The sequence below is a fragment of the Megalops cyprinoides genome, chromosome 13 (assembly GCF_013368585.1).
Source record: "Megalops cyprinoides isolate fMegCyp1 chromosome 13, fMegCyp1.pri, whole genome shotgun sequence".
NCBI classification, from domain to species: Eukaryota; Metazoa; Chordata; class Actinopteri; order Elopiformes; family Megalopidae; genus Megalops; species Megalops cyprinoides.
The window spans coordinates 34,147,891-34,175,712 of record NC_050595.1 but is presented as its reverse complement, the minus strand read 5'-3'; the positions used below and the strand labels follow the sequence as shown (position 1 = coordinate 34,175,712).

The following is a 27,822-nucleotide window of genomic DNA, read 5'->3' as shown; positions in this document are numbered from 1 at the left end:
CCACTAATTTCTATCCGTTAAGCTATAGGGTGCTTCACATTTAAACACGTTTAGCTAGCCCCCAGCCAATAGTCTGGATTTCTGACAGGACGACTCGCGCGCAGGGCAAGTTTTCCCGGAAGTGGGTGGATCCTCTGCTCTGTGTGTGCTGTGCTGTGTATGTGCGAGGGCTGGACTCGCCTGACAACAGAAATATGGCTGCCTCCGCCTCACGGAGTACAGGGGTACAGCCGTACCTCAACAACATCTGTACCGGCACCAACCGCCAAAAAGACAGCGAGGGGCCGGCTTTGCAGCTCCAGGAAATGATAAAACCATCCATAATGGAGCTAACCAAAGAGGTGCGGACAAATATCCTCTGCACCGTAGAAGGATGTGGCAAGATTCTCCCGAATACTCCAGCTCTAAACATGCATCTTGTCAAGTCACACAGAGTCAAGGTATATATCGTCATTGTTAGTTGTTTTCATTAAAAATTGTTTGTTTTGTTGTCGTTTGTTGTGTTTATATGGTTAACAAGTCACGTTGCTGGCTAAATGGGGTTTTGCAGCTGAAGCTTGTGTACCCAGATAATTGAATCAGCAAGTCATTGAAGCGTTGTTTAATTGCCTTCAGCTGCGTGGTTAGTTTGCTTGCCCGTGAGTCAACATCGACACCATTTCAGTCCTGCGTGTTTGCTTCAAACTGGTTTCCACTAAGTTACAATTGCCTTCTCAAGTAATAACCTATTCATGGCCTTTGAAGACATGCTCTAATCCTATTTCTATTTGACAGTGCCTTGCAAAAATGTCACTGCTGCAATGTGAGTGGAATTTGGTATAACCTATTGTAGAACACGACATTTTTTCAACATGACATATTCATGACAGGTCGAAGAACTATACAGCATGTCATTTTACGAAAAATATTGTTTAACAGTTTGAAATGTGAAATCACATTTCCTGAAATGAATGAATCAATTTGCACGTAGTGTGCTTAAAAATGATTTACTACTTGCTCCTGTCAAATTGTACATACAGAGAGAGAATAGTGTCATAGTTTCTGAAGGATTTTGTAAATTCTTTAACCATACATGGAGAAGAAAACAATGTCTTCCAGGTTTTTGTTCTCAGTAGCCAAGATGTGTATGGCGTCAGATTTATGTCAAAAGTCGCGAGCGCAGAAAACATTCGCGCAAGCACAGAAAATATGCTCACGAGCGCACAAAGCAGCCACCACGCGCGAGAGAATTTCTGCTTGGCGATCGCTGGAGGGCCCTCTTATGATTGGTCACTTTCAACGCAGTCACACCCACACGACCTCCTTGAACCTTGATTGACAGCTTCTGTTAACCAAACGGCGGGCAGGCCGTTTGGCCAGAGGGTTCTTATTTCACATTTACATTTATTCATTTAGCAGACGCTTTTATCCGTACAAAAGTGCAAATAGTGGACAAACAACAGGCACAAGGGCAAGATGTGCACAGGCCATACAAGGCAGATAGTGCTGAAGCTGAGCGCAAGGTCAGTGTAGCGAGACAGAACTAATCTGATCTGAGGTTACATATATCAAATAGTCACTGGGACAATAAAGTGCTGCTATACTACGTAGGTAAAAACGTGCTACAGATACAACGTAAGAGATAGTGCTACAAGTACGAGCCAAGAATCTTAGATTTACAAGGTCAAATGGCAAGGGTGTCAGTCCAGGTAGAGTCTGAAGAGGTGTGTCTTCAGCCTACGTCTGAAATTTCAAACAACTAAGTCCCGACAACAAGTTCGGAGTTGAAGACATAGTGGACAGAACAATGGCAGCGACACCTGAATATTTACATGTAAGTGATACTGATAGATGGCTTCGTCTAACAACCCAGCAATTTACTTACTCTGAAATTTGGTTGGAACATGTAAGTAGCTAACGTTAGCTATGCTTCCCCTATCATTCAACCGATTGCATGCAGTAGACCAAACGTTAAGTAACGTTAAACTAAGTAAATTGCTGGGTTGTTAGACGAAGCCATCTATAAGTATCACTTACATGTAAATATTCAGGTGTCGTTGCCATTGTTCCGCCCACTGTGTCTTCAACTCCGATCTTGTTGTCAGGACTCAGTTGTTTGACATAACAAGCCTCTGGCCAAACAGCCTGCCTGCCGTTTGGTTAATGGAAGCTGTCAATCAAGGTTCAAGGAGGTCGTGTGGGTGTGATTGCGTTGAAAATGACCAATCATAAGAGGGCCAGTGCCTCCCTTGGTTTCCGCCCCCAAATGGTCAAAACTCGGGTCGAATTGCACGAGCAGAACTCAGCTTCGTGCAGAGCTTCAAGAGCAGAGTTAACCTGCGCGAGCGCGTATGCCCTCCAGCGCTCGCCAAGCAGAAATTCTCTTGCGCATGGTGGCTGCTTTGTGCGCTCGTGAGCATATTTTCTGTGCTTGCGCGAATGTTTTCTGCGCTCGCGGCTTTTGACATAAATCTGACGCCATAGATGTGCAAATCAGGCCTACTCCATACCCCTGAAGGGGGACTCTTGTAAATCTTGTTTTACTGTTATGAATCCTCCTCATTGCTGTTACAGCCATTCTTTGTCCTGTAGGCTGCTGCTTTCATTTTAAATTGATCAAAGATGTGCAAACTTGATGGGATGGATCAAGGCACCGATCTGCTGCACATGAACAGAACAGAATGTCAATCTCTAAACGCGTTCATGTCAGCTTAAAGATCTGAGAACCAAAGTATTGCTATCAGAGCCAGCAGGGGGGAACTCTTCGCCCCTCCTCATGCAGTAATATGCATTATTAATCGGGGCGAGATAGGATATAATTTCAGCAGAACTGAACGTGATGTGCAGTGCCATTTCTTTGGTTGTGGAGCTGCCATTGCACTACGCTTCTGCTCAGTGGAATCTCATTCCAGGCTCAGGCTTCACACACACCCCCCAAGCCTGACCATACTGCTCCCTCCTTTTTATCTGTCCTTCCTCCACCAGCCAATCAGAGCTTGCAGATAGCTGATAGAGATATCACTCTGCCATATTTGTTGTATGCAGGCAGATGAATAAGTGACTGTCAAGTGGTCCATCTTCCATGAACTGCATGTCATGGATGACAGGGTCTGAATACTAACCTTCCCCGGTCATCCACTGCAGTGTCCTTTTTCCTCATAGTATTTTTTTTTTTTTTTTTTGCCAGTCAGTCCAACTGAATTCTTGTCATATATAGACCGCTTTTCATTTGGAACTGTCACAGTACATATGTATATCAGAGAGAATGGTGCCCTGCGAGTTGTGACCAGGAAGGACCAGCAGTGTGTCGACTGATCCGTCAGTTTTATTCTCTAGAGCAATGTTTCTTAACCCTCTCCTGGAGTACCCCCTGCCCTGCATGTTTTAGATCTCTCCCTGCTCCAACACAGCTGATTCAAATGATCAGTTTGTTATTAAGCAGCTTCAGGAGTTCATAACGAGTTGATCATTTGAATCAGCTGTGTTGGAGCAGGGAGAAATCTAAAACATGCAGGGCAGGGGTTACTCCAGGAGAGGGTTGAGAAACACTGCTCTAGAGGAAATGATTTCAGATTGTTATGTTACTTGTCCTTACACTCTCATATCCACAGAAGGTCTCCCTAGTGTCCTCTTACTTAATTATTTCAAACCAATTGGGGTTGGCACTAAAATTTGTCCCCTCTGGCTCATTCAGTCCCCTGCTGTGTTGCCTCTGAAGTTACGTACGTATCAGGCTGACTGGTAAGTGATTTAGCAGATGGAGTTGACAGCTGCTTAGCGGTAGCTTTCCAGAACTAACAGAGGTGTTCACTAAATGGGTGGCTCATTGCACTCCTGATGACATCATTGCTCAGAGGTCTCTTTCATGCACCTGCTTCAATCAGTGTGATCATTGTCTGCGGCTTTCTCTTGCAACCATAGCAATTTTGTGTCTCCACAGTTAATTTTGCACTGAATAGGCAGCCAGAGTTTAGTTGCAATGTAAACTGGTATTTACCTGCCTCACTTCATGTTTGTGTTGATCCTTCCACTTCAGTTAAATTAGCATTGCCTGTTATTTAAGACCTTAGTTATTTTTAAAGAAAGGGAAAGGAAATTTACTATTTATGTTTTATGAAAGAGTAGAATGATCAGGTGGGAGGACTGGACCACAGCACTCATTTTATTACACCCCCATACAGGCAGAGTATAAGCAGTCAGGATGTAACTGAGGAAAACTGTCAAAGCAATAAATTTTGTGTGTTTGTGTTCCAAGATAGGATTTGCATACTGTTGTTTGGATGCTTATTGAGAGTGCACGTATGCCTCAGTCTGAAAGGATAGGGAATCGGACACAACTGGAAATATTTGCTTCTGTTGTTGCCATTCAGAATTTTTAACTGCCCATTTCCCACTTTAGCTCCTGGCCCGCAATTTCTCCGCTGCCTTTTTCAGGGATCCGTGGGGCCAGAAGTGTGACTTAAAGCCCACAGGAATATTAACGCTAAACACTGTGTTGCCAGCATTTTTAACAGAATCAAGAGGTGCCAATAGCAAGCTAGTCTGCTAGTTATCTAAATCAGATGTGATAAGAATTTCACCCACTAGCCATACCAAAACTAAAGCAAAAACAAAAACACCGTTAAAGGCTAATTGACATTTTAAACACAAATGCAATAAAGTGGCTTTTTTTCACATTACAGTGTGTCTGTTCTTAATTGATTAAGCATGTTTGCAGGATTTTTAACAGCTCACAAACTTAGCTAGGTCAGTAAAATAGGGACTTTTAATTTGTCCATTCCAAGTCATACAAGTAGCTAACCAAGGATAATTGTGAACATACTCAATTTATTAGCTAGCTCATTAGTTTTCTGTCATTAATTGTTCAAGCCGGGACTCTACATAGCTCGAAATGTCACAAAATGTATTATGCCTCAAAATGCTTTATTGATTGGTTGAACACAAGTGAAGTCTTAAAAAGTGGAACTTTAAAATATTTCGGCCTCTTCATTTTGTACTGGCACCTGTGCACTTGTGTTCTATTCACCACAGTAATGCTGACTTTGCAGGAAGCTTCCATATTCTGTGTCATCTTGGGTGAGGTTCAGTGTCGCATCAGTGGCTGGAGTTCTCTCAGAAAGACCCTGCAGCAACACCAGGGCTCCCAGTTTTTGTGCAAGTTTCTGGTTGTATGCCCTGGTACCGTCGACCCATTATGGAAAATGTCTCAGCTTTGTGAAATGGAGAGTAAAGTTTTTACTGGTATTAGTGTTGCCATACATTTGGCGTTTCCCTGTGTACTCTCAGAATGAGGATCTCTCACTTGTGCCCTCGGCTTTGGTTTCAGGATGGCCTTGTCAACCCAACAGTGAGGAAGAATATGAAGGGCTCAAAGAAGCTTTACTGCTGTCCAGTAGAAGGCTGCCCAAGAGGACCAAACAGACCTTTCTCCCAGTTTTCTTTGGTGAAACAGGTATTGCAGCCTGCAAAAACCCAAAGATTTTAATAATCATAACCATGAAACATAAACATGAGAAACGTGAGACATGAAAGCAGAGTAAAGGAGAGTTTCCATCTGATCTGAAATGTTTAGTTCCTTAGTTGTCAGTTTAAACCTGAGTCCACTTTTAGTCTTATGCAGCAAGTAGTTTAGCATTGTTCAGGAAGGTCAAGGAGAATATTCCTTTTACTTAAAGTGTCTTTTTGTCATTTAAATTCCAGTTGTTACCTTTAACTATCACCAGTGTTTGTAAAACTGGTGACTGTGAATAAGGGTGTACTCACACTAGGTGATCCGTACCATGCCCGAGCACGTTTGACCCCCAAAGTCCAGTTCGTTTGACTAGTGTGATCTCTCCATACCATGCCCAGGCACAGTATGCTGAGCCGTGCCCGGGCCCGCTTGAAGAGGTGAGCTCAGGCACGCTTCAGTTGGACTCGGGCACGGTACGCATCTAGTGTGATCGCTAACCCTGCCTGAGCACGGAACTCGAACTTGACGTCAATGATGAGACTGTCCCATTTAACAAATATATCCATTATAGCAACAGTTAGCTGGATATCTGTTAGTTACACGCCCTGTCATAATAAATCCTTTAAACCATCATTTGATTAGCTAGAACACTTCCTTAAATATAACAAGCTGGCTACCTCCAAAATGATCTTTGATTGGTTAGTTCTGTAGATCTATACCTAAAAATAACTCTGTGGATCCCCACATTAGCTTGATTACTAGCAAGCGAAATAAAACTATACTTTTCATACTTTTCATGTAAGCACTGCTGTTGTCAGGGGCTTACTCAGAGTATCACAAATGAAGCAGCCAACCTGTTTAAGTAGGTAGTCTTCAACAGATAGGTAGGTTCAGATAGGTAGCCCGTTAGATTTGGCAAACATAGCTAGTTAGCTATCACTAGATAGCTAACGTTAGCTCCCCAGCCAGTTAGCATCGGTTATGCAACGTAGCGATGTTCAGCTAATCGTGCTGCACGTATAAGAAGATTTTTATGGAGGCAGCTGACGTTGAGGGATGAAGTTAGAGCTTTACTCACCGACTACAATTCATGTTCATCAATAAGGTGAGAACCAGACCCGTTAACCCAAATGTTCTCGAATGAATTGAGAAGTGTACTATCCAAGTAGTAATAGAAGATGTTTGTTGTAATGATGGCAGTAGCACACACACAAGTAGTAGCCCTAACTGGTTAACATTAGCTAACATTATTGTGATTAGGCTACTGTAATCTGACACAAAATATTGGTCTGTCCCTTAGCATAATGACTGAAATGTCAGCTGCCTCCATAAAAATCACGATTGGCTGAAAATCGCTGCGTTGCATAATCGATAAATCTATAAGGCATGTGAGAGGGCCGTGTGTCACCGCGCCCAAAACGATTCCAAATAAGCCACAAAGTAAGTACAATCATAAACTCCATTGTGCTGTGCGATAGCACTTTTCTTCAACACAAAAAGTGGCATCATGATGACATAAGCGTGCTTGGGCCCAGAACGTTAAGCACAATGTCCAGCGGGGGAGTGGGGAGGGGGGGGACAATCGTGCTCGGGCACGGTACAAGATAACCGGGCCTAGTGTGAGTACACCCTAAAAGATATGTAGTCTGTAACTTCTAGTTGATTTGCATTTCGCCTTTTTCCTCTGTAGCACTTCATGAAGATGCATGCTGAGAAGAAGCACAAGTGTGTTAAATGTAACAACAGTTACAGCACAGAATGGGACCTAAGGAGGCACACTGAGGATTGTGGGAAGACCTTTCATTGCACGTGTGGCTGCCCCTATGCCAGCAGAGCTGCACTGCTGTCCCACATCTACAGGACGGGTCATGAGGTCCCCACAGAGCACAGGTATGCCTCACTCTCCAGTATACAGCATGCACATTGCTATGCACACTACTAATGAAAAGCAAAAGAATTGCTCCTGTGTTGCATGCAGCAAGACTCTGCTCAATGCCTGTTTGCCTTCAGCATCAGTATATAAGTGCTTCTTCTCCCCTGCTCATTACAGATATCCACCTGTCAAAAAAAGAAAGATGGAGGGATCGCTCAGTGGTGTGGCAAGAGTCCAAACTAATGAGCAGGTGTACCAGGTAGTGAATGTGGAAAAAGAGCTTTCTGAAGTGTTAACCTCACCTGATGGGGCCTGTCACTCTGAGTCAGGAAGCCAAAATTCCAGCTCCACAAAAAACATCCAAAAGCTCCTACTGCCAAAGCCAAAGATTGCCTTGGTCAATGTTCCTGTGATGCAGTTTACCCACGTGCCAGTGCTTCTCTCCTCAGCAGACAGCAGTACAGTGAGGTCAGTCGTCCTCACTGTGGACAATCAAGGCTCTGTAATGAGTGCTGTTCACCTTGTGCCCCAGTCAGCGGGAGCCGTGATACCAACACTGGATACTAAGACTCTGTGTGCCAGGGACACCATGACTGCTTCCAGGTTGGGCCTGGATCTTGTTAGTGTCGGAGTGCAGGTGAATTTGGAAAGTGTAATCTGTGGTGGCAACAATCTGGCAAGTGACACAGGAGACAGGAGTAAGAGCATCTCGACAGACATTCAGACAGATATAACCTATCTGTCAAAAGGCCCTCAGTCACTTACACTGTGCTCTCCCTCCGAGTCTTCGGTTTCATCCTGCTCTCAAACAGACATTAGTGTTAGTGCTCAGGTCCTGCTGCCAGTCAGCGTGGAGACCCAGACTTTCCCATCGCAGTCTAAAATAACTTCCTCCATCAGTGCGCAGACAGATCCTTTTAGTCAGACGTACTTCTCCTCCTACAATATCACCAGGGAAACGCAGACAAACGCCAGTCTGAGTATAGACCAAGCAGAGATGACTCGAAGCATAATGTGCGCTGACCTTTTCAGTCAAAATTCACTGAGCGTTTCGTCTAAAACAGCCATGAGAGGCCAACGGTTCCAAACCAATTCTATGGAGGACCCTCTGAGCAGAAGTGACTCTTGTCCCTATGACCATAAGTCTGTCGGGGTGATAGAGTTCAGTGCCCAGGCTGATATACTCCAGCAGAACCCTGTGGCAGACAACCAGACCCAAACGATGTCACTGTTCAGCGACTTTGAGAACATCCTATCAGAGAGCATGGATTCTAACTCTCTGGACAACCACAGCACACTGTCAGATGCCACTGCCAGCTGCGATACAGAACTGACATCTGTCCAAGAACAAACAACAGGGATCGACTTTGACTTTGAAGAGTTCTTAAACACCGTGCACATTCAGACCCAGACGGAGGAGAGTGAACTCCGCACTCTGAGCTCTGAAACACACTTGGAGTCACTCGACATCGAAACGCAGACCGACTTCTTGTTCTTCAATGATCCCTTGCCCAGCGATGGCAACCCCAAGGCCCACTCAAATGATCTTGGGCTGGAGATGTATGACACCCAGACGCAGACCGATCACAACTTCCTCCTGGACAGGAGTGGTCACATACCCCTGGGGAGCTTCCTCAAGCAGTCAAGCTTCTCTTTGAGCACAGAGGCCTCAGACATGGAGACGCAGACAGACGTGCAGCCAATCCGTAAGCTCAGTGCTAGCAGTGGCCAGGTCAAGCTCAGCAGCGCCCAAACGCAAACAGTGACCAGTTATTTCCAAAGTCTGGGCAACCTCTTCTTGACCAGCAATGAGACCCAGACGGCAATGGACGATTTTCTTAACGCTGACCTTGCCTGGAACATGGAGTCCCACCTGAGCTCGGTGGAAACCCAGACGTGCGAGGAGCTCTTCTCTCTCTTTCAGCACTCAGAGAGGCCCAGCAGCTGAGCTTGAGCAGGGTGAGCGACTGCAGGGAGTCACCTCTGTCATCTTGCAGGTAACATTTCAACTGTTTTTGCAGAGGATACATCTACAGCACTTTATTATTGCCACCCTGCTTCTCACACCTGTTTATGTGTGGTTTACACAAAAACAGTATTTAAATGTAAAGCATCTTTTTATGGAAACATGTATTTCTTGAACACTAATATAACTGTCAGCTTTTCAGTGAAATAGGTTGCAAAATGAAAATCATTGGTGAAAATCACATATTGTGGAGCATTTCAGGTGGTGTGGATTTCATGGTTGAGTATTGAACTTTTGGATTTTTTCATCATTTTGTTTTGTTTATTTTTTGTGTAGTGGTCACAGTATAATTTGAAATCAACCACTGTTACAGAACCATTTATTACTGAGTCTTCATTATGGGTCAGGTTGCGCTTTCATTGTCCTTGATTCACTAATAGTAGAGTGACTATCTACACTAATGGAAAAAAGCTGTACAAAGCTCTTTGTAAAGACCTGGTTTTATCTTCACTCTTGTGATTGTCAGTTAATGGACATCATGTATATTTCCTGCAGGATTACAAATGCATTGAATGACTTTGGTTCATGGTACACTGTCTCATCACCTCTTGTACTGCATGTTGCAGGTTTTCAAATGATGAAGAAAAACTTGCCATTTAATTTATGTCAGCACACCCTGTTTTGTGAAACAGGTTCGAAAATACACTTTATGTCTTTTAGAAGCCCTTTACATGTACATTCTGCAAAGAAAGATTTTAATTTATATTCTATAATATGAGAGCCGATATGCCTCTACACTGTATGAAATGTAAATGACAATACATGATGTCACTGCATAATCTACAGTTACAGAAAAATGGGCCTACGCAAATTCATGTAGGTACTATCAATTAAAACATGCAGTCAGGTAAGTGTATTATTTTTATGTTAAACAAGAATTTTCAGGTATGTTGTTGAACAATTCTTCAGTGGTGGCAAAATTTCAAGGTATTCTTTCAGCTTGCGAAATTGGAGTGGAGGAAACCTGATGATGACATTTGCATTTTTTTTGTAGGTGCCTTACTGATTGTTAAGTATGAAATGACTGTTGTCATACTTAGATGTTCTGTATTTTTTGTTGTAGTTATCTCAAATATGAACACTGTGGTGCTTTTTAAGCAAGGGATCCAAACTGAAATGTTCTGTACATATTTTATAAAGTATTTTAAAAGATGTAGATTACTAGGGAAAACTATTGAGCAAGTATATTATTTGCCTGTTTAAGAAATACTGTAAATCTGTGTTTGGAAACCACAGTATGTTTTGATGTAGGATATGTTTTGTCTGGAATCCCAGAATGCTATGCAGGATTGTGGCATAATGGAGCCATTTGTTGCATTGCTATCTTTAGTTTTGTACTATTCTCTACCTACTGCAGGTGGGTATTGATACTGTGCCCATCTCAATAGTCCCCTTTACATAGAAACAAAAAGAAACTGAATAATTGTTTTCTTTATTTACATAATGAGATACATGAACCTCATGAGACTACATAAAAATGTACAGATGTGAACATGGTACTTACAGTATTGCAGCTTTGATACTTTTAATTAGAGTAAAGCTGAAAAATGTGCACGTCAGAAAACTGTTGACTGACAGTGCTTTATTTTCTGTATATAATGCATGTTGACTTATCTGTGCCAAGATGTTCAGTTACATTTAGGTTTTCAACAAGTCAGAATATGCTATATGTAAGTTGAAAAAAAGTTGATGACAGTTGTGTTTGCCATTATTTGTTCAGTTGTCAAAGCTATGCAGTAGATGCACAAAATAAATCTATTCAAAAAGAACATCCTGCTTTGTGTCTTAATATGGAATGTATTTTGTTGATTTGTGTGGGATAAAGATGTACAAAAACTCCCAAGTGACCTTGTAGCAGCCAATGATGTAATAACTACCGTTAATGTAATAACTGCCAATAACGTAATAATTTTTCCGTTCTTAATGTAATAAGTCAATAATGTAATAACTGGCCAATAATGTAATAACATTTCTGACCCAGTAATGTAATAACTTTTTGTGCATAATGTAATAAGTTATTACATTATTGGCTGGTCATTAAATTATTAGCTGGGTTAAAAAAATAATTAAAAAATGTAATAACTGGAGCAGATAATGTAATAATATACTTGTATCACTTTAAGTTTTATTTATTGGCTACAAAGTGTCACACTTCCACGACACTTACCCTTACTGTTGCCTCTTTCAACTAGCTGCTCAAAAACCTGACCCCCCCCCCCCACACACACACACACCTACTCTCTCTGTAGGAATTGAAGCAACAACAATAAATGACTATTTATTTGTTTGTGGTACTTGATGGTTAGACTTATCTCCAGCCCTGCCTTCTACTCCTTAACCATTTGAGTACCAAATGAAGTGTGAGCACACATTTGCAAACACAGACAATTACTCTTATGTCATATAATATGAAATCTGTCGCTCTTTGAAGATGCTTTGTCCTCGAATACAAAGATCACATTTCTTTTCATGAAAAATCTCTCTCTCTCTCTCTCTCTCTCTCTCTCTCTCTCTCTATGTATATATACCATGCCTGGCTATTTGAATACAGTCATGATAATCTCGACAAAGACTCTAAAACCAAAGCAAATTATATCTATAGTTCATTCTTGAAGATGTGTATTTTCTTTGGCAGTCCCCATAATTGACCACTAGATGGCCGTTGATTGAAAAGTTATCCAGTCACGTGAGTCTGACATTAGGCCAGGGGTCTCCAACACGTCACTCGCAAGCTACCGGTAGCTCACTGCCTGTTTTTGAGTAGCTCGCCAAAAGGTTCAAAGATTATGTACAAAAAAATCCGACAACAAATAAATGCGCCCTGGAAACCTCTTCCCATTTCAATCCAATCAAATGCACGGATGTCCCACCCCCCTCCAACACAAAATGATATCAGCTGTAAATCAAATAAGTTAGACTACTGTCAAGTTTGGCAACACGTCGTCACGTCAGTTAGCCTGTAGGCTAGCTGCTCAGGTAGCTACTGAGCTAAAGCAAGGAGTTTGGTGGTGTTAGCAAGCCAGTTCAGCTTATAAAATAGCCAGATGAACAAAGAAAGTGGCCAGGCCAAAAAAACATGCTATTTCCACAAGGAATGGGAACGCGAGTTTTTTTTTCCACGAATGTGAAGAAGTGTGTGTGCCTCATTTGCGGTACCAGCTTTTCAGTCAGTAAAAGATGCAACGTTCAGCACCACTTCAGGGACATTCTAGAAGCTCTTAACGTGAAAAGGCTTAATGTGGCTTAATGTTCCAAAACAGTGATCAATGATCACCAAATTTCTTGTCTTGTCATAAACACTTTCACCTGTCAAAAAATCAAAACTGAAATCGTATGAGTATGGACAGTGTCTTACATTAAGCGTTTTCCTTTCCATTGAAGCCCATTATAAGGATAAGGCTTAACATGGCTTAATGTTCCAAAATAACGTCCAATAATCACCAAATTTCTCTCGGACATTTCTTGTCATAAATACTTCCACCTGTCAAAAAATCAAAACCGTAGTCCTACCGAAGTCCTATGAGAAAGCATAAAATTATCTGACCTATCAGTAGAGAGAAGCATTGTAGGAGGTGACTTTAATTGTATTATGAATCCACTGATTGACAGGTTCCCTACAGGTGCTTTGTCCCTGTCAAAACAGTACACCTTTTTTTCTGATCCTGATAAAATTTATACAAGATTTAGATTCTTTTTTACCCCTAAAAAGTTTCTAGAATCTGTTGTTTCCTGCTCAGTCGGAAATATTATTATATCCGATCACGCATGTGTATATTTAGACATTATGTTGAAAAATTCTCCAAAAACATCCAAACACTGGAGAGTGGATCCTCTCATTTTAAAAGATCACAAATTTATAACCTATTTCACTTCAGAATTCAAATCAATTTTCTTTCTATAAATTCTCCTTCAGCTAGTGATCCTTCTCTGCTCTGGGAGACCTCTAAGGCCTACGCCAGGGGACTAATCATTTCCTACAAAGCTAGTAAAAGGCATAAAGACTTATAACAACAGAACTTGCTGGAAAAAAGTGTATCAGAGAATGAATACATTAAAAGCCCACAGCAGCTAAATTAAAGGAAATTATTGCCATTTGTTCTATGTCAGACTCCTTGTTAAAAAAGAAAACAGAAGTAAAACTAAGATTTGTGAAAGACTATTTGAACATGGTGACAAATCAGGTAAATATTTGGCCTACCTAACAAAAAAAAGAGCAGCCTTTCAAACTATTGCTTCAGTTATAGACAGGACAGACTGATTCTAGACTGATTCTAAAATTATTAATGAGGTTTTTAGGAACTTTTACACAAGTCTATACCAATCAGAGCAAAGTAATGATGCACAAATATCAATGGAGGCTTTTTTCTCTAAACTCAACCTCCCAAATATATCACAAGACCAGAAATCCCTTCTCAATGCTCAGATCTCAGCACATGAAGTGCGTGAAGCCATTCGACACCTCCAGACAGGGAAAACACCAGGCTGCGATGGCCTCAATAGCAAGTTCTATAAAGAATTCCAATATCTCATAGTAGAAGCCATGCTAAATATATTAATAATTCCTTTGAATGTGGTATTCTCACTCCATCATTAAGATAGGCCAATATCTCTTTAATTCTTAAAAAAGGGAAATGCCTGGAGGGTTGTGCCTCCTATTGGCCAATCTCATTATTGAATGTGGATTCAAAAATTCTATCTAAAGTATTAGCAACATGTTTAGTGGGTCTTTTACTTCTCATAGTGAAGAAGGATCAAACTGGCTTCATCAGGGCCCGTAATTCATACAATAATATCAGAAGACTTCTAAATATTATTCAGATATGTCAGTATCGGGCAATAAATGGTCTTGTGGTTTCCCTATATGCAGAGAAAGCCCTCCATAGTTTTGAATGGCCTTACTTGTTTTACACACTGGCGCAGTTTGGCTTAGGTGATAATTTTGTTAGATGGGTGAAGGTCCTCTACAATCAACCAATGGCTGCAGTCTTAACTAAAGGACTTAGGTCCAAAACCTTTGTGATCCAGAGGGGCAATAGACAAGGTTGTCCTTTGTCTCCACTTCTGTTTGCAGTGGCGATTGAACCACTAGCAGAAGCTATTAAACGAGACCCCTTAATATCCGGATTGGATATGGGCCAAACGTAGCATAAAAACACACTATACGCAGATGATGCCTTACTTTTCATGTTAAATCCATCTGTGTCAGTTCCTCAGTTAATTCAGACTATTACATTGTTTGGAACATTTTCTGGATACAAAATTAACCTTTCCAAGTCTGAGGTGATGCCTTTGGGTAATTTGCAGCAGCCTGATGATCCCAACCCCTACCCTTTCAGGTGGTCCCCCACAGGATTTGTATATTTAGGTATATTCATTACACCCAGATTTAATCAGATGTTTCAAACAAATTTCAACCCATTATTTGATAGAATCAGATAGGACCTGGAGAGATGGAATACTCTTCTTATATCCTGGCTGGGCCGAATTTCTCTGTCTGCTATACCCAATACAGATGATCCCCATTATAGTCACTCACAAAGTAGTAAAAAAAACTGAATAGCTGGTTCAGTTCTTTGATCTGGTACAAACGAAAACCCCGGACTAGGATGTCGGTATTGCAGTTACCAAGTGATAAGGGTGGTCTGGATCTCCCTGATATTAAAAAGTACCAGTTAAGTGCCCACCTAAGATATATAGCTGATTGGATTAAAAATGATGCTGCTTCAACTTGGCTTGATGTTGAAACATCCCTATCCAATTGTTTTTTTATTAAAAAATTGAAATCCGTTAAGTAGTGGTGCAGCAACCCCATTACAATTAATGCTGTCAAAGCATGGAGGATTGTGCAACATATGGAAGAGCGATCAGGGCTAATATCCCTTTTTTACCTTGATCACTGATAACCCTGATTTTCTGCCAGGGGTTTCGGACACAGGTTTCAAACGCTGGGCAGCTAAGGGAATGTCCACCCAAGGTGATCTGTTTGACGGTGCTGTTCTCATGACCTTTAACCAGTGGATAAATGATATCAAGAAAAGATCTTTTGCGTTACTTCCAGGTTAGAGACTGGGAGAGGGAAATGGGTGTAGAGATAACAGAAAACGTGGGAGGATATTTGGGATAATGCAAGGAAAATAACTGTCTGTAATATGACAACAGCATTATAACTTAAGATATTACACAGAGCACACATAGCTCCAAATCACCTCTCTAAATATAATAAAGGCACGTCCCCGCTATGTCTTAAATGTAAAACAGAGACTGGTGACCTTATCCATTGTCTCTGGTCTTGTGCTAAAGTACAAAATTTATTTGAAATTCAGATTCAAATTTTGGATGTGGAACTTGCATTTGATCCAGGTTCTCTTGTTTTGGGCCTTTCCAGTGCCCGCTTAACTGATGCAAATAAGGAAAAACTTTGCAGTGTTTTTCTTCCTCTGTGTGAGGAAGAATATACTTCTTCAGTGGATTTCAGATAAGACTCCTTCAATTCTGGGTTGGCATAAATTAATAATGGAGCATATCCCCTTAGATTTCCTGACCTGCCTTTTGCATTACAAAACAAAGGTCTTTAATAGAACATGGAAACCATTTCTGGATTATACTGACACAAACATATCGGCTATAATAACTCAAGCATTTATATAGGAAATGCACTGGTAGGCCCCAGGCATAAGTGAAACTTTGAACATTAATTTATTTTGTTACTTGTTTAACTTCTGTCCTAATTTTCACTGCAGTATGTATCTCCTGAATTCATATGTGTGTATATTTGTATGTATGTATGTATATATATATATATATATGTTCTCTCTCTCTCTCTCTTTAAAATGGTTGTAAGTTTGTCATGTTTTTGTAAAGGAAAAATGAATAAAGATATTCTCAAAAAAAAGACTTCAGTACTAATCTTAAGCAGTGAATTATAAAAGTTATTGAACTATTTGAGCAACAACATCATATCATCTATAACTGGTAATCTGAAAAGTTAACATGAAAGCCTCTGTGATGGAGGTATGACAAGACTGCCAAGAGAGGATTTGAGAAGTACAAACGCAGGTTGCAAAGTCAATAGAAATTTATTTGCGTGTGCAGTGACTGACACCTGACACATGGTATTCAGACTATATCATATGCTACTTGTAATTACATAGCAATTCCCCTTTTCTACCCAACTACTTGTGAATGGCTAGCTTCCAAAGTGGGACAAGCAAACCCTCACCAACTGACTCAGCTCTTACACAAAGTTATGTTTCTTATGGAAGCTGGCACATTAAACAGTAAAATGATATCAGCAAACACTTGTATGCATTGAAAGTGATGAGTCTTGTCCTAGAGGTAACTGGAATTAAAATCATCAAAATGTTTTTATAGGGGTCACATAAAAGATGGTATTCTCCACAAACCTTGAGGGGGCTCCATAGAGGTAATACCAGCATAGCTGAATATAATTAGACCAACCAAATCCAGTAGCTTTCCTATACACTTATTTTTCCCATGATTTTATCTCTTTAACTGAAAGATGCCTGCCCAATTTAAATGGAACAACTATTGATAGTCTTGGTATAGTTCACAGTTTCAGGACAAGAGGGACCTGAGGAATAGAGAGTGCAGATAAAATTGTGACCATGGAAAAAGGTCATGCAGAATCTTACATGGATGGATACATTATACGATGAGATGCTGCTAGCAATGGAACCCTGGTCCCTAAAAGCACAGGTAATTGGGGCTCTCTGTGATTTAGGCTGTGGTCCTGCTTACTCTTTATTACCAACCTGCTGGGGTTGTCATTCTTGAGCTTTCTGCCTATGAGGTATGCTGCTTGTGGCTCTGTGTCTGTAAAGCAGTTCAGCAGCAAGTCACATCTCTTAGGGATGCCGATACTGAAAGCAGACAGTAAAAGCTTGCTGGGCTGAGCCTGGTAATACTTGGAGTGCTTAGTGAGAGATCTATAGCTGTCTTTGGAGGTTTCTGTATCTGTATGTGTGTCTGGTGTGATTTCCCCTCCTTCAGCACATCTCTCCCCTGCAGATGCCATCTGATCCAGTCTTTACCACTCCACTGTCTGCTCTGGTCAGGTCAGCGGTCACCCCTCTTCTCTTCATTGAATCTGTGCTCCATGGAACATTGGAGCCTTTCACAGGTGGTAATACAGTGAAGTTATCAATCATTCCTCTTTCTTTCATCAGTGGGTACTGTATGGCTAGATTTATGTAGGCCACCCCAGGCAAAGTTTCTTGAGGTATATTCAGTTTAGCCTCTTCTGCCATTTTGTGGCAAAATTCATCACGATTTAATGCTGCTGATTTGTCTTTGAATTTGCATCGACCTGAGTTTAGATGGGACACTTCTGATGGGCAGTCTGAAAGCCTCTTCTGGTGCAGGGTAGGGAATGTAGTGCCCTTGGCCTCATGATCTTCAGCCAACCTACAGTTTATTTCTACAGACACTGAATCTGCAGAGTGGTCTGTTTTGGAAATCTCTGTACGCTTTGAATCAATGCAGAGGACGCAATGAAATTCATTGTCTCCAGGCTTGGCCATCTTATATTTTGGAAACTGAAATAAGCAAGCCAGGGGGAACACGTATCCCAGCCTTGGACCTGTGAATAAACGGAACAATAAATATGACATACATTGTAAAAATAACATTATAACCCATGTGGTGTGACATACACTTTATGGACAAAAGTATTTGGCCACACCTGTTTTTCAGGGTTTGGGCTAGGCCCCTTACGTACAGTGAAGGGCAATCTTAATGCTTCAGCATACCAAGACATTTTGGACAATGCTATGCTTCCAACTTTGTGGCAACAGTTTGGTGAAGGCCCTTTTCTATTCCAACATGACTGTGCCCCAGTGGACAAAGCAAGGACTATAAAGACATGGTTTGATGAGTTCGGTGTGGAAGAACACCATCAAGCATCTTTGGGATGAATTGGAACGGAGATTGCGAGCCAAGCCTTCTCGTCCAACATCAGTGCCTGACCTCATAAATGCTCTACAGAATGAATGGGCACAAATTGCCACAGAAACACTTCAAAATCTTGTGGAAAGCCTTCCAAGAAGAATGGAAGCTGTTATAGCTGCAAAAGGGGGACCAACTCCATATTAAAGTATGTTTATTTGAATACAATGTCATTACAATGTAATGGTCAGGCGTCCAAATACTTTTGTCCATGTAGTGTATGTATGTATGTATATATATATATATATATATATAAGGTTACCAAATATGCCATTATAAACAAAAAAGTCATAAAAGTTGTATGTTGGATTCAAGTCTGGATACTGAGATGGCTGTTGCAGAACATGGATTTTTTTTTCACTTAACCATTTCTGTATGTATTTTGATGTAAGTTTGGGATCATTATCCTGCTGGAAAATCCAACTGTGACCAAGTCTCAGCTTCCTAACAGAGACAACTAGATTTTGCGCCAAAATTTCCTAGTACTTGATAGAATTTGTTATGCTATTAATCTTAAGTAGTTCCCCTGAACCATTGGCAACAACATATCTCCAAAACATCAATGCCCTACCTCCATATTTGACAGTAGGTATGAGTAGGTATGAACTGCTTCTCCTTGTATGCATTCCTGTTTTGCTAGCAAACATGTCAATGGTGTGTATGGCCAAAAAGTTCAATTTTGGTCTCGTCTGACCATAGCACCCTCTTCCAGTCAAAATTCCAATGACATTTGGGAAACTCCAGATGCTTAGTTTTGTTTTGTGTGCTCAGTAAGGCCTACCTTCATGCAACCCTTCCAAAGATCTAGTTTTTATGGAGGTGGTGTGTTATGGTTGTTTTTGAGACGTGGTGACCCCAAGATGCAACCAAGGTCTGCAATTCTTGATCTTGATTCTTGACATTGATCCTTGGGTTGTTTATTGCCTCTCTCGCCAGACAATGTGCACTTGTGTCCTCCTCCTGGCAGGTTTTCAACCATTCCATAGGTTTCAATTTTTTTGACTATTGCTTTTACAGTGGTATGTTAATAATCATTTATGTATTTTTGTACCCATTACCAGACTTCTGAAGGTCAATTACCATCTGTCTCTTTTGAATTGACAGTTATTTGGCTTTTCCCATGGTGATGGATGACAAAGGGATTTTGAATGTATGTTACCTCATTTTTATACCCCAGTGAAACAGGAAGTGATGGAATGACACAATATACGTCCTTTAGACTGAGATTAATTTAAGTTAAATTTTATTGCCAATTTTATTTAGAATAATTGTTAGGGGTGCCAATAATTCTGACAACAGAAAAAATTGATTAATTAATAAAAAAACAATGAAACATGAGAATAAATGTATTGAAATAAAAGTATATAGTTTTCACATATGTTTGAACATAACATGTAGATCATTATCAATGTTGTTTATTATATGGAGCCTGTTTTCAAAGGTGCCAGTAATTCTGGACCTCACTGTATATGATGATGACTACAGTGGGCAAGAATTACTCCCTCTCAGTATAGGGTGAAATATCTATTACACCTAAGTATCAAACATTGCAAGTAAACATGTAATTTATATTTACATAAATAAAAAAAACCTTTTTAAAAAAAATCTGGAAGTACATGACAAGGAATGCTAGGAATTTTACAAGAGTATACATTCTCTTCTGGCAGCTCATCATCAGCATCAAAGAGACTCCAATTACTTGCACTGCCCCTAATAATGTCCATTGTAAACAAAGCCTTTCACAATATCATCTGTGAAAAAAGAGCATAATCAACCATATTTTAAGCAGTTGTTCTTTATTCATTTGTTTACTTTATTTTCTTTTTTGCAGAAGTTAAATGGCATGGCTGAAAAATGTCCGATAGCTAACAAGTTATCGCATAAGATGCCTCACCATTTGTATTATTAGTGGAAAATAAACATTCACAGAACACACCTGTGGAAGAGATCACCAAAGCAACCACTACTGAGGCCATCTCACACTCAGTTAAATTGCTATTTCAATTTTAATTGCGTTCATGACATGAATAATGTTGCCAAAGCATAATACACAGGAATAATAACAAACAGATGTATCTAAATACACATGTGCAGTTGCCCTTTCACACATGAGGCACACAACAGGAGATTGTCCGTATCAGACGCGTTCTCACCTACTGGAAATACTCTGTTTAGTTTAGGCGAGGGTTGGCGCCTGGGTAAAACGTGAGGGAGGCAGGACATGATGCAAAAAGTACGGTCCAGAAGTCGCAGTGGCTAGATGTATCACCTACTGCATACTGTGTACTGCGTACTACACAAGTATATACTGTATACTGCATGCTGTTTTTCACTGTAGTATGCAGTATGCGACCATTAATGATTACATTTGTCGTATGTTACACTGTCACGTGAAATCATTGCACGTTTAGAAAGATCCAGATTTCCTCGTGGTATTTTCCAGTTAGACACCACTTGCATTCTCACGAGTGAAAAGTATTGACAAGTTTACGAAAAGTATTTGCGAGTTGAAGTATTTTCAGGTTTTTTTCTTTTCAGTGTCTTACCTTTTTAGTGGCACGGGCACATAATGTGGCATGGAGGAGGAGAAGGCCAACATGGGTATTGTACTTTTGGATAGCCTATAAAATCGGATAGCCGACACATATAGCGTGGCAGGGACACGTGAGCTTTGGATCCCGGTCTCAGGAAGCATACGGTGGTTATCATTTCTTTATCACACTGTTTAGTGTTTAACAGTAGCCATTTAGCAGCTTATTGAAAAATAACCTCAAAAATTGATGCATGCACGGTTTTGCTGACAAAGGATGGAACTTCGTTGCCGTGGAAACCTTGATTCAAGCTTCGAGGAGGTGACGTTATGGAAAAAGGAAAAGTGATGATTTGCGTTACGTACACCAGGGAAGCGATGGTTCATTTGAATCTTTAATTTTAGCTACTGAATTTTCTAAAACAGTCTCTTTTTCATTTTGGTGACTTGTTTTGAAAGTCTAATCCATATTTGTAGCTAAAGGTCCGGCTACTTGTACTTCCCTATCGTACGATAGCTGTTTCTTCACAGAAGTCAGCACACAGCCGGCGCCGTGCAGATCCTATTCATATGCATAGAATGGAATGGCCACTAACTAGTACATTCATGCATCGCAGTAAACATTAGTCGATTTACGCTGTTAGTAGCCTACTCTAAACTGATGCCCTTGATCAACCGATGGGTTTTAGTTTAGCTACTTTAGCTAAAACTTATTTATCTAGCACAATAGCCTATTTTTAATTTGTCGAAGTTGGGTTTTCTGCGTTTTCAAATTAGGTCTGCGTTAAATCTGCAGTCATAGCCTATTGCCACTTTGAAAACATGTAAACAGAAAAACATCTTGCCCAATCTTTTTTTATTATTATTATTTTTTTAATGTAGCTAGATGTTGGTTAATATAAGAGTCGTAATCCTTGCTGATTGCTTGCTTGCTAAATTTTATGTCTTAGCTCTAACCTGCACATTAGACAAAGTAACTGTCTCATTAGATATTTAAGTATGTGGAAAATTATTCAAAGCAGTATTCCGCTTTTAAATGCTAAATGTTAACACTGTTTAGTTATTAATATGTGGACACGGTTTTGTCAACTGCAGGGTGAAGACGAGGCAGTCAGCACGTCTCATATGTCCCTGAATCCCTTCTGAAATGTGTATTCCCTGGCGTTTTGGAATGTAAAAAAATAAAGGCTGTTTAAGGAAATTGTTAACACACGAATTACTCGCACCCGCGAATTCCTCATAGGTTAATAATTAGGGAATTCCACATTATGTTTCCCTTTCTGCAAAAATTACATTAGCAAATACGACATGGTGGAGGGTTAACTAGGCTATTTTTGTGGGGCGTCAGCCGCACTTGCGACAACTCTGCTCAGATTGGCTCAGAAATCCGCAGTGTCACACACGACTATAGCCTATGCCATGTGTTAGTCAAGAACAAGACACCTGAAAGGTTTTCCACTCCAGTTTGGAATTCACTTTGCTATTCTTTAGATTATTTCGTTACAGTATATGGAAAGCAAAACAGTGCATGCTTTTGTGGTGATGCTGCCTCCAAACAGCTGCATCCCGAGGAACTACAGCTGCATGGCTGGGCTATTCGGGAGCTTGGCAGCGGCAAACCAGCTGAAAGAAGACTGGGAAGAAGATGCTGATGAGCACTGTGAGTCGCTTGAAAATTATGTGGTGGACGAGAGACCGAGAGGCAGGAAATGTTTTTTGAAACCCCCTCAAAGTCCGACTTTGCGAAGAAGATGCAAATCAGTACCGACCCCAACTGAGAGAGCTAAGCTTGAAATTGCAAGGAGCCGGAGTCCATCTAGTCAGAAAAAGGTCAGATTCGCTGATTCTTTGGGTTTAGAGCTTACTTCAGTTAAGCACTTCTGCGACGCCGACATGCCAGAGGTACCGCAACGTGTGTTAGACAAATTCAAGAGAGGACATCCTGTCCAATTGAATCTCTTCGACATGTTCCCTACACTTCCAGCGCAGTCTGCTTCCATGGAACCCCATTTCGTCAATCCTGGGCAGTTTCCAGGATTTCTAGAAAAGGTGCAGAAAATGAAAGTTTTACTGGAAAGTGTGGAAACGGATGAATTCAGCCTGTCAGGCTCAGTCCGGGTATTGAATCTGGCTTTCGAGAAAACCGTCATTTTGAGGTATTCCCTCAATAACTGGCTAACATTTTTAGATATTCTTGCATCCTATGTCCCCGACTCCAGCGACGGAGTAACCGACAAATTCTCCTTCAAGATTATCACCCCGACATTTCTAGAGAGTGGTAGCTCTTTGCAGTTTGCCATCAAGTACTGTGTTGGCGGCGAAGAATTCTGGGATAATAATAACGGAAATAACTATAAAGTGCGACGCCACAAATTTAAAATATCTCCACCAAGGGAATGGGAGAATGGTTGGATTCACTTCATATAACATGCGCTTTGAGCATTTGCTAAGTGATCTCTGTGTACCGTAGACAGTACCCTACCTAGAAATAGCCTAAGTATAGAACATAATTCAGATATAATTTTTAGCGAGAGCCTTTTACAATCCTTTGTTGTGATACATTTTATTTTCGCCCAAATTATTGGTAGTCTTCAACGCGTTGAGCATTGATGAAATGTCTTAACCTTTCAGATGGAGAGCGAGGTGGGACATATTGAAGAGGTGGAGTTTAATTCGCCTGGTTCGATTTTGCATAGGTCCGTATGCCCGTGCCTTCTGATTGGGCACAGCGAGCGTCTTACATAATACTGTAACATGTGCCTCTGTTTAAACATCAATATTACCTGTTTCGGTCTCACATTCCAAATATTTATTATTTGACGTCTTCGGGTTAACATTTCTGAATATATCCGACTTGACTACTATAAGGAAAAGTTCACTAATAACAGGAACACGACAATTGTATGACAAGCCTCTGTCTTGTTAATGGTCTGGTGAATAAAATTCCTCTCATCCAGTCATCCAATCCAGTAACTCTCACTTAATAATATTTTGCCAAATATGGTTTCCAGCATTATGTTTTACATGCAGTTTATGTTATTTTGAGGCAAAGAGACCGCTGTATACAGTTCACTTATATTTGAGAGAACATGTTTTTAAAAATAATTGGTGTAACGAATTTCACATTTATTTAATTCTCAGTAGGTTCATCAAGATTGTAATGTTTTATAGTATTTTAACATTAGAGAAACGTGGTGTTTTCCCTTAGTTTTCTCAGAACTGCCTTACATTATAAGTTGACTGCACAGTTAAGTACCTTACCTGCAGGTTATCTATAATCAGTCGAAGGCATTATTGCTGCTATGTGGATCAGAGTTTTAAGCTGGGACTGTGAAAACTGAAATGGCTGCTGAATCACTGTAGCCTACCTCTGTTAAATGCTACATTCTTACTTTAAGGCCCTTAATTATTGTCAAAGAAGGAACCTCAGATATAGAATGACTAAATGATGTTCTGTAAATTGTGATGGTTGTGAGTGCCATATTTTCTCCCAAAGGATAACAATGATTTTGTAAACCTAAAACTGATCTGGAATACTGTGTACAAGCCAGTCCTCAAGTATCTCTTTACCGTTACTATTAACTGTTTTTGTGCGTATTTTGTGTGTATATAATGACAATCTCTGTGATACTCAGAACATCTCAGTCCTGATTGTTGCAGAGCTTAGTAGATTGTCCAGTATCTGTTTCTTCGACTTTAATGGTCCTTTGTAGAAAAGCAGAAAACTCACAACTGTAATGCTTCAATCTTCAGATCATGGTTTGCTGTTACTAAGTCGTTGAGCTACACCATGTACATGGTAAGGATCTTGAATGAGTAAAGCTATAACGAGTTATGTCTGGAGTAACTGTTTTTAATTTTATGTTTGTAAAGGACACAAATACCTCAGACAGATTGAAGACATTTATAGCATAGATGTCATATTCTGCCAGTGCAAACAGGTTATGAATATTATATATTTATTTAGACTGGATATATTAACTTAACAAAATATTTACTTTTTATAAAGTATAACCAATTCAGGAAATGTATATTGTATACTGTCATTCATATGTACAATACATGAACAATTCATGAACAGAACACCACCAAACTTGCGATTTAAAGTTTCCTTTTCAATTGTTCTCACTGCATTTTCTTCTATGTTCTTTTTCATAATATTAATGTGTCTCTGTTTGTAAGTAGGTGTTACTATAGGTAATATGCAGAAGGTACAGAAGCTGACATGATAGCTTCAGAATGAAGTTTGTTTACAACAAAGTGCTTGCTGTGGCAGCTGCACCAAGCACATACTAATGTGAAAAAAAGAATAGGATCAAAAGTCTTTCAAAATGTTTATGTCTTCAACTCACAGTACTCAGTGATAGACATTGGTCCCATGGTCTTTTCTCAATATAAGGAAGAGAGGTCAAACAGGCTCTTGTAGAACCTAACTACTTAGAGTTGGTACATGGAAAACATTAGTGGAGTGCACTTCTATAGAATCAAGACAAAGGGAAAAAACCCCCCTAACATAACCATGTACTCTTAGGTTAGATACTCTATGAGTAATGTTGATTGCATCTAAAAATGCCATACAACAGGTTAGGTGCAATTAAAGAGGCACTTGTATCAGTAATGTGTCCTGCTAGCCCTCCTCATTTATTCAAAATGGTGACTGTTTTGAAGTGTAAATCTGCCAGCTGTAAGCAATATAATACAATACATTTTCAAGATGTGCACCTTTTTCAGGCATTATTTCTGAGCTGGCACATGACTTTCAGTTGCCACCAATATAATATTTTGTTACTTTGTTAGATGGACCCCAGTGATATTGACCCCCGAAATGCCACGTGTATTCAAGTGTTGAGCACATTTGTCTTGATTAAAACTTTTGAGACATACTATGTATTTTATGATTTTCCTGTAATGTGTAACCTTTGCGTCATCCAGGCACATAGTAGTAGCTAGGAAATGTTTTTTTGTTTTGTGTTGTCTTTATAAACAGTAGTGTAGTTCAAATATTAGAACATCAGATTGGGTTTTCTGTTCTTATGTTCTTCTGTTTAATGTCAGTATGGCTCAGTAAGACAGGCCTGTTCTGTTCTTAACCCCATGAGTGGTAGATGATTTTACTGAGTCACTCACACAATAACCCTTCCTGTGTATAACAAGCATGGATGGCAGGTTCAGAATTTCCTCAAATGTAGAGGCCAGTGATGACCACCACAGTAATGTGGATATTTACTTCTTTGTATTGGACTAAGTATGCTTTTGTAAGGCAGTTTATTTTATTATGGTTTTCTGCCACGTAAATTGGGCTTAACTTTGTTTAAAATGCATATAGGCGTATAGGTGAGTAATACATTTGAAACAGCAACTGTTTTTCCTATTACAATTAGATGGTTCTTGAATTTCTTTGTGTGTGTGTGTGTGTGTGTGTGTGTGTGTGTGTGTGTAGTGTAATGGCCCATTTATATTTTATTTCATGTAAAAGTTGTGGATCATTTCATTTCTTCAAAACACTGTGTGTGGGAAAAAGTCTCTTGAGTGAAATTATTTTAGTAATTAATAAAGGAACGCAGAAAAGTCAGTTGCTTTTACAACAACTATCAGGCCTATGATTTGAAAAGCATGCGCTAAAGTAATGTTGTGTGCTGGTAATCTCTGCTTCATGCCCCGCAGTCCTGAGCCCATTTCTGGTAAGGGGAGGAGTAAGGTCCCACCTACAGTGATACTTGACACTACAAATTTAAGGCTGCAATTCCCTTGCCATAATTTGTACATTTCAGTTTAATTTCCATATGAATTAAATGAAGAAATGTGGCACATCTTTGAGTTTATTCATGAAAGTTATGGCTGAACCGCTTTAATTTGCAATCAATGTCTCATCCAGAGACAGACAGGCCAAAAAAGGTGAATGCTAAATCTTTCCATTTTGACTGAACCTGTCCCTCAATATAATTTGAGGTCACAGTCTCATTCAAGCAAGTTTAGGCGCCTTACCAGGCCCCTCACTCTGACTATGGGATAACCTCTGTGTTACAAGCCAAGACCCAAGGGCAGGAAATACACAGGCCTAGATGGAGTTTTGCTAGCCTGCACTCTGTTAGTCTAGGGGATTCCGTAGCCGCTCTACCTGAGCTTCGGTTGTAACCTAAGCTAATCCGTGCTTTAACATGGATGTCAGTATTACGAATCTAATGTTGAAGGTGTAGCACTGAGGGGAAAAGGTGAGCCACCTGGGCAAACACTGGGCCCGCTTCTTTGTGTGACGCCAGAGTCGGCCAGCCCTCGCTCCTTGTTGTGGGTCATTCAGGTTTTTTATTTATTTATTCATTTATTATTATTTTTATTAAGGTCGTTTAGCCGATAGTTTAATCAAGGTGACAGAGGAAAAAAAAAACAAACGGGTCAAACAACTGAGGAGTCCTTCCACCGAACACCCGTCTCAGCTTCTCCTCGGGACTCCACCCCCTTTGCCCTTTGACACCACTACCCTCTTTATTCATTTCCTTCCAGGAGGCAAACTTCACCCTGCCCCCCAGTGCATGAGGTGTGATACTGGAAGTGTGGCGTCTAAGCTAACGTGCATCCCTATCCGTAATACTCTGTCCAGATTTTTGAGAAATCAGTAAGGAAGATGTCAACTGAAAAGAAGATAGTATTTTGAAATATTGTTGACTCTTTAAAGGAGAATGTAATGATTGTGTACTGAGCTGGATATATCAGCACATGAGAAAATGTCATTTTGGGACTAAAACATTTTGTATTGTGCAGATTGAGTAAAGGACACCGATGTAATTTTTAAGGAGGTTAATGAAAGCCACTACTAATCTAGTTAGTATCTGTAATATATATATATATATATAGATATTATAGATATATATATATATATATATATATATATATATATATATATATATATATATAGATATACAGATAATATATATGTATTTTTTTTTTCATTTATGTGTTTACTCATTGTTTTCTACCATTGTTAGTCCAGCACCACAGGC

At 40.1% G+C, this 27,822-nt stretch overlaps 2 protein-coding genes across 2 annotated transcripts; both read left to right on the top strand.

The window, feature by feature from the left end:
* The first annotated feature begins 193 nt into the window (after positions 1–193).
* On the top strand, positions 194–9,346 carry LOC118788202 (ATM interactor-like). Its single transcript, XM_036544136.1, has 4 exons — positions 194–440; positions 5,306–5,431; positions 7,122–7,321; positions 7,482–9,346. The coding sequence occupies exons 1-4, from the start codon at positions 195–197 to the stop codon at positions 9,250–9,252; spliced, it is 2,343 nt and encodes a 780-aa protein (XP_036400029.1). The 5' UTR covers position 194; the 3' UTR covers positions 9,253–9,346.
* Positions 9,347–22,305: 12,959 nt separating this feature from the next.
* On the top strand, positions 22,306–23,864 carry LOC118788524 (protein phosphatase 1 regulatory subunit 3E-like). The gene has a single exon (XM_036544542.1). It carries the CDS (start codon positions 22,334–22,336, stop codon positions 23,249–23,251), a length of 918 nt encoding a protein of 305 aa, XP_036400435.1. The 5' UTR covers positions 22,306–22,333; the 3' UTR covers positions 23,252–23,864.
* Positions 23,865–27,822: the final 3,958 nt, after the last annotated feature.